At 34.2% G+C, this 8,184-nt stretch overlaps 1 protein-coding gene across 1 annotated transcript; it reads left to right on the top strand.

Annotated features, from left to right (window-relative positions):
• Positions 1–3,079: 3,079 nt before the first annotated feature.
• Positions 3,080–8,184, top strand: LOC134653660 (uncharacterized). Its single transcript, XM_063509057.1, has 8 exons — positions 3,080–3,240; positions 3,609–3,749; positions 4,215–4,346; positions 4,502–4,606; positions 4,720–4,787; positions 6,305–6,456; positions 7,664–7,847; positions 7,926–8,184. The coding sequence occupies exons 1-8, from the start codon at positions 3,163–3,165 to the stop codon at positions 8,158–8,160; spliced, it is 1,095 nt and encodes a 364-aa protein (XP_063365127.1). The 5' UTR covers positions 3,080–3,162; the 3' UTR covers positions 8,161–8,184.

Genomic DNA, 8,184 nt, shown 5'->3' with positions numbered 1-8,184 from the left:
TTTAAAAGGCGTTTAAGCAAAAGGGTCTAGCCAGGTATCTTTTGTTATCACTAATCCTATTGTCAGGGTTGGGCAAAATACTGGCTTCCACGTATTTGAAATACAAATTACAAAATACATTTTTAAAAGTATTTGAAATACAAAATACAAACTACTTTGGTGACGGGTATTTGAAATACAAAATACAAATTACAGTGTTTAAAATAATGTATTTCAATTACAAAATATACCTTTATTTATTTTTTTGTTTAGCATTTAGTTTTAACGTTAACGAATATCCTTTCATATAAACTTATAGGGTCATTGCGCTAGTTTTCGTCCAGCTCTAGTTTACGTCCACTTGACGAAATTTGAATATATACCTACATTCCTGCACAAATTTGGACTGATTTCAATCCTTATGTCTAAGGCGTCTAAGCAATATATCTGTCTACATATAACAATGATATTTCGCAAAAAGGAAGCGCTGGTGGCCTAGTGGTAAGAGCGTGCGACTTGCAATCCGGAGGTCGCGAGTTCGAACCCCGGCTCGAACCAATGAGTTTTTCCGAACTATGTACGAAATATCATTTGATATTTACCAGTCGCTTTTCGGTGAAGGAAAACATCGTGAGGAAACCGGACTAATTCCAATTACGGCCCTAGTTTACCCTCTGGGTTGGAAGGTCAGATGGCAGTCGCTATCGTAAAAACTAGTGCCGACGCCAATTACTGGGATTAGTTTCCAAGCGGACCCCAGGCTCCCATGAGCCGTGGCAAAATGCCGGGACAACGCGAGGAAGATGAAGATTTCGCAAAAAGTAGTAAATTAAAAATGAAATACATATATATTTGATAATCCGTCAAGTCGTCGAAAACTAGTGCATGGACGGAAACTACTGCAATGACCCTATCCCCTAGATTTAAACGAAAAGTTCCACGCAGAAGTTGACCTAATATAGATCCAGTATCCAGCCAATGAAAATTGTATCTCGGCTGGATCGGAGGTTCGCGGTCGGCTCACAGCTTGTGCGAGAGATTAGACATTTTAGGATTATAGAATTTAATAAAATGTATTTATAGAAATGTATTTTGAAGCTTGAAGTATTTGAAATACAAAATACTAAATACATGTGAGTGCAGTATTTGAAATACCAAATACAAAATACTTTTGAGGTAGTATTTGAAATACAAATACAAAATACTAATTTGTATTTCAAATACGTATTTCAAATACATGTAATTGAAATACTGCCCAACCCTGCCTATTGTTAACGCCCAATGACCGTCTCAAGTGCAATCGGGCCTTGGTATTTGAAATGTAGTATACCTGTTTGTTCAATAAAAGTCATGAAATAAAATAGGTACCAAGGTACTTAATTTTTAAATTAGACAAATTACTTTACTTACTTTAGGTAAACTAAAAACAGTTAATACCTCAGAAAAGTTGTTGTAAGTTAATTTAAGTTATATATTTCATAGAGAAGACTTAGAGTAATTCCATGTGTTTGAAAACTTAAATTACACATTTTGAAACAAATCTGTTTTATGCTTAAGATGAAATAGATTACTACAGAGTATTATGCTTGGTTGAAGTGACCCGGTAATATTGGTAACTTCATTGTATTTTTTCAATTAATGACCTGAATTATAGTGTAAGCTAAAGTGACCCTTATCTTATTTACCTTTAAATTAAATAAACACCCAAATATCAGTTGTTTTATTTTTAATATGTATATTGTACAATATATACCAATCAAAAAAATTTCACAGGTATGTCATATTCATCCAGAAGAGTACACTAATTTACATTAACAAGTGGCATATTATATTGTAAATAACGAATATATGCACTATCTAACTATCTGCATTTTGATATGATTTTATTTTAGTAAACTTAGAAGACAGATAGGGAACAAAGAGAATATAAGCACTACGATAGGGAGTTGTTTTTGATATCTTCTAATTTGTTCATCATTTTGATTAACATTATTTTAACATCGCTTTTAAATTGTACGTCCATGTTTCAAATTTTTTCAATAAACCGCGAGTGACAATTTGAATTGAGTAATTGACGTACGCAGGGCGCGCTCAGCGAAAAAAAAATTTTTTGGTTCGATGTACATTGCTGCTTTTCTTAGCGCAATACTGCTCTTTGAGTGTTGCCCTACTTTAGTTTGCTTTACATTGCTACTGACAAGATTTGGTTGACGGACTATATATATTATACTATTCTTTGATATGACTGCACCGAGTCGAGATTGCGTAAGGCGATCACGTGACTGTAAGCTTTAGATGGCCACTCATTTAGATGGCATTTAAATCAATAAAGAAAAACTCAATGACATTACATGAAAAAGGTTCTAATCTTGAACGGGCTGAAATACGAGGATCTCACAGTTACATTCTAACTTTATATCACTCAAATATAATTCAATAAAGCTACATCTTGATGAAATCGCTAATAAAAGTGAACTCTAGTACTGGTGAATAAAACTCAAAATATCATGACCAAATATATTTATAGCTGGTCAAGCAGATCTTGTCAGTAGAAAAAGGCGGCAAATTTGAAAAATGTAGGCGCGAAGGGATATCGTCCCATAGAAAATTTAAATTTCGCGCCTTTTTTTACTGACAAGATTTGGTTGACCAGCTATAGATGCGAGGTCTGCAAGGTAACTTTACAATTTCTATTCGAATTTTAAACAATTAACTCTACAAATTTAAGCTCACTGGCCAACAATTTCGGAACTACTTAATGTTTTTCAATAGAAAGGAGAACGGGTCAATTATACATAGTGCTGCAGACATTTTGGACTAGTACTGGTCATTGAGTTTTCACTTCTGTCGGCACTCCCGGAGTGCAACCCGTTGTTTTTTTTGTCAAATTTGTATTTGCATCTCACATTTTGCTTAATGAGAGAGAGGCGCAATGAACATTTGATCAAAAATGGGACAGGTGGAATATCTATCGTAGGATAACGGACCTTAACATACTTCGGAACGGCCCCTATAAACTGTCAATGTCATGTCATCGATATGTCTTCTCGACTTGACAGTTGAGCTGTCAAATGAAATAATCGTAACAAAAATAGTAGAGGTAGAGGTGTTTGAAAATTAAAGTGGAATTTAATTGTTACTCTAGATTTTGTCTATTATTAAATAAAGTAGTAAGCGTCAATCATGGTGCATTCACAGTTTAGTTTATCATGGGATTCGCATAAATCAATTATGTGCAATGGTTTCAGTACTCTACAACAGGTACATACTAATGTTTTAACTATGCCTAACATAATTAAAGTAAAAATTAACCCCCTTATTCATAAACGCGCTACAAACCTCAATTAGCTAATAATCGTTTGTATTTATCTGTCATTTTGACTAATGTATTTGTAAGAAAGGGATATATGTAACATAATTTAAATGTGGAAAGTATAAATAAAGGGATTTGTTTAAAACATAGGTACCCTATTTACTTTACTATTAATTAGACAACTTGTGGCTTATATCTCGTGCTTTTCTTTTTATTTCTTAGCTACAAATTCTGAAAGACTTATTATGTTTTTCTTTACCCACCCATAAACTTGCTTAGCTTATGTAGCGTTTGTTTATAAATATGATATTTTTAGAATGGCGAATTTGTAGACATGACAATTGCAGCAGACGGACACTTTGTGAAGGTACATCAAATGGTGATGGCCATGGCCAGCCCATATCTAAAGGAGCTGATCACATCTGCTCCGTGCCAGCACCCGGTTATATTCCTTAATGTAAGTTACATACATATATACATATAATCACACCTATTTCCCGGAGGGGTAGGCAGAGACCATGGATTTCCACTTGCTATGATTCTGACATACCTCTTTCGCTTCCGTTACTTTCATAACATTCCTCATACACTCTCACACCGGTTTAGGGTGCTCTTGACCTGGCCTTAAAGTAAGTTATACTAAACACGCTCTTAGCTTTGTACATTTATTGTTATGTGTTGTTGTATAATGGAGCAGAGGTTACCCTAGGTCATATGAACATTTGCACATCACACTGATGCGTGAGCGGGATGTCAGTCTAATATGCGCATCCAGTGTGATAAATGCCTTTGGCATTGCTGAGTTATTTCTTATTGTATAGTGATAAAATATAAATATTCTCTTTTGTAAAGCACATATTTAACCATTATTATTCGACTGAACTATATATATATATATATATATATAAAGCAATTGTTTCAGAATGTGAGTCACAAGACATTGTGTTCTCTCTTAGAGTATGTATACATGGGGGAAGTGCTGCTCCCAGCTGAAAGCCTGGCACTCTTTGTGGAAACTGCTAAATCATTACACATTAAAGGATTGGAAAGCTTGGTAAATATTATTAGCGGTATTCATAAATGTGCTAATTTTGATTTGTGTATTTGTAAGAAAGGGATAAAACATAAATTAACTAATTGAAACCTGTAAAGTTTTATGAATAAGTCCAGTTTCCATACCCTGCAATTACAACTAAAGTATGTTTTCAGAGCAGCAGTGAATGTTTACCTGTACGAATGGGTACGAACATATCACAGTTGGAAACTAGTGAATTTAAGAACATATTGACTTCTTCAGATGAAAAAACTGAACAGGTAAAATTTGTTTTGACAATTATTTATGTACATATGTATCATTAATTTCTACTACTCAAAAAAAATATCACATCTAGGTATGTACATAATTACATCCCTGCACATTGTTACAGATGAACTTGCCTGTGACAAGAAAAATTGCTCTGAAAACATATAGTAATACAAAAACACCTGGACCTTTGTAAGTATATTTTGCAAGATTTACTTACCTTCTAAAATCAAGCAAGTTGAATTATCCCTAACAAGTCAAATGATTCTATTAAAAAATGTTGAATTGTGTTTAAATTGAGCATGTGAGCTGAGGATGCCGGTTCCTCCTTGCGGTTTCCAGCCTTGACTACTGCAGGACTTGGCCAGTTTCTTTTGTATGTGATATATCAGTTTATCATGCAAGTTCTTGCTCTGTCTTTTTTAGAGATTATATACGTGGCGATAGTAAAAACTTCGGTCGTTATTATCTATTTTAAGCGTTTGGGGAAATAAAACAAAAAATAAAAAAGAAATTGACTTAGACCAAGTTAAGTTGACCTTTAAAATAACACTTTCACAGTCTGGGCTATCAAAATCACTGCCAATTTAGCTTGTTCTAACTCTACTACAGTACGTAGGTTTCGTTAGGAGCCTCAAAACTTACAATGAGGTTTTAAATGAGGCACATTATATTGTAAAACAAATGTAAATGTGAATGTGAGTAGAAGACCGTCTATAAGGTAAGTACCTGCGTAAGTACGTATACAAGCTCTTTCGTCGCTTCTAGTAGTTCTAGTTTTTGCATTTGTACACGAGTTCCACTTACAGACAGTCGGCGGAGAAGGAGCGAAGCACTTTCTGACTATTGAACGAGAGCTCTTGTCTTGCCCTATGTGACGGTCATTCCAAAAAAATGTTTAAAGTCGGTCTTCCCCTATTATTGAGTGAGTGGTGCTACTATTTTCCGAAAATCGTTTTTTCCTAGTTGCGATTTCTGCCATTCGCAAATTTTATCACTTTTTAATTTCTCAATAGGTTCCTTTCCCGATAGCATCTCTAACCAATTCGCATATTTTCCTATATATTTATTTTTCAATAGATTATTTCCCTAACAGGATTTCTAACCATTCGCATAATTTCCCGCTATATTTCATTTGTTTTCAATCACAAAAGAGTGTCATTTGACAGAGCCTAGTTAGGTACGACGACGAGCAAAGCGAGGAGGAGTGTGTTAGGTGAACTGCGACCAAAACAGTGCCCCAGAACCAACATATTTTATTGAACAATATTGATTTACATTACATTACAGACAATAAGAAAAGTTATCCAAACTATTCGAATGGTTTGAAAACGTATCAAGAAAATAAGCTATTGAAATATAATTATAATAGGAAAATATGCACCTTGGTTGAAAATGCTTCCGGGAAAGGAAGCTAGTGAGAAAGAATAAAAAGGTAAATTTAGCGAATATATTGCTTCCAGTAAAATTCGATTTTCGGGAAATAATCGCTACTCTCATTGAGTAACAATTATGCCAGTTAAAATTATGTCATTATTCATAGAAAGGTACTTACCGCATAAGGTGATCAATAAACATCCTTATGCATACTTTTAGCTTTAAGACAATTATATTCATAACATGAGGCAATAATTTTGAGGATACATTAATTGCCATCATGTCTACATGTACATGTAAGTAACATGTATTTAAGTATTTAATTTTTCCAGTAAAACTAAAATACATGTGCCGGACAATGTTCCTATAATGTCGGATTATGCTATGGCTGATGACACTGCACACGATTCGGATGACGACCACGACTTTCAGAACCAAACAGCCGCGAATTCGATGTTAGATGCCACACCGGGCACAGAAAAACGTAAGAAACTTGTTTTTAAGAATTTTAATAGCTACTTAACTAAACTTAATAACCACTAACGGGCGACGCTATTAACCGTTTCGGAAAAGGTAAGTAACAAACATTGGTACTGGTAGGCAACTATATACTTTTTCTACTCCAGCACTTAAATGTGTCAATTAAATGACTGACAGTGATATCTAAAGCAATGTCATTTGAATGATTTGTCTATAGGCTCATAAGATGACTGCAGTCATCTTATGAGTATAATACAACTGCTTTATTTTTTTTTTAAATACAAGTTCCGATCATCTTGATTGAAAGAGGTATGTTTTCATTTACAATAATAACTCTTTTTTTTTTTAAATAATAACTCAATTTTTTTTAAATAATAACTCTTTTTTTTAATAATAACTCTTTTTTTTTTTTTTTTTGCTGCAGCTGTCATAGAAAAAGTAATGTATGCAACAGCTCATAATTAACCCTTATTATATCACTGTTGCATAAACTACTATTTTCTACTCCAGCACTTAAATGTGTCAATTAAATGACTGACAGTGATATCTAAAGCAATGTCATTTGAATGCTTTGTCTATAGGCTCATAAGATGACTGCTAGCAGTCATCTTATGAGTATAATACAACTGCTTTATTTTTTTTAAAGATACAAGTTCCGATCATCTTGATTGAAAGAGGTATGTTTTCATTTACAATAATAACTCTTTTTTTTTTAAATAATAACTCAATTTTTTTTAAATAATAACTCTTTTTTTTTAATAATAACCCTTTTTTTTTTTTATAACTTTTTTTTTTTTTTTTTTTTTTGCTGCAGCTGTCATAGAAAAAGTAATGTATGCAACAGCTCATAATTGGTTCTTAAAATTCTCGGGTCTTTTTTTACAAAACTCGACTACGTCTCGTTTTGTAACTTCGACCCTTGAATTTTAAGAACCCTTATTATATCACTGTTGCATAAACTACTATAGTCGTATCGTAAAACATTAGGTATATAAAGCTGGTCAACCAAATATTGTCAGTAAAAAAAGGCGCGAAATTCAAATTTTCTATGGGACGATATCCCTTCGCGTCTACATATTTCAAATTTGCCGCCTTTTTCTACTGTCAAGATCTGGTTGACCAAGTATACTTATACAGACAGACGTACTTACACCCTAAGCGTTTCTTTGGACGGGCCTACTTCTAGTAATACTTTTACTTTGTTTTCCTAGACTCATCGAACCTACAATTCACCGTGTCGATACGCGGCTCGCTGCAAATAATCCTGAACCGTTACATCTACAACCTGCACTCTGTGACGCACCGCACTGGCGTGCGTCGCTGGCGCTGCGTCGACTATCGCAACCACAAGTGTATGGCCTACGTCGTATCCGACAAGAACGTCGTGATTGGCAGGTATGTCGTTATTATTTTTATGAGATGTATGTATAATATACGAAGAGAGTAGATAACAGTATTTTTCTATTATTACAGAGGGAATCTCCATAACCATCCATTCCACGATAAAAAAATACTGTCAAAAATTGAGAAAAACGTTGTCTACTCCGCTTTAGACGATGTCGAAGGCTACAAGGATAAGGAACCCACCGAAGACCCTGCGAAAGACGTCAATGCCATGGAACACGACAGCGAATATCTCTCCTTGGACTTCAGCGAAGATAACGAACCATGTAGTATTATAAAGCAGTTGAAGCATAGTGAAACGTGAATTCATTGGGTGAAAGGAATTCAG

Source organism: Cydia amplana, chromosome 1, assembly GCF_948474715.1.
Source record: "Cydia amplana chromosome 1, ilCydAmpl1.1, whole genome shotgun sequence".
NCBI lineage: Eukaryota > Metazoa > Arthropoda > Insecta > Lepidoptera > Tortricidae > Cydia > Cydia amplana.
This window is presented reverse-complemented; position numbering and strand designations above follow the sequence as displayed.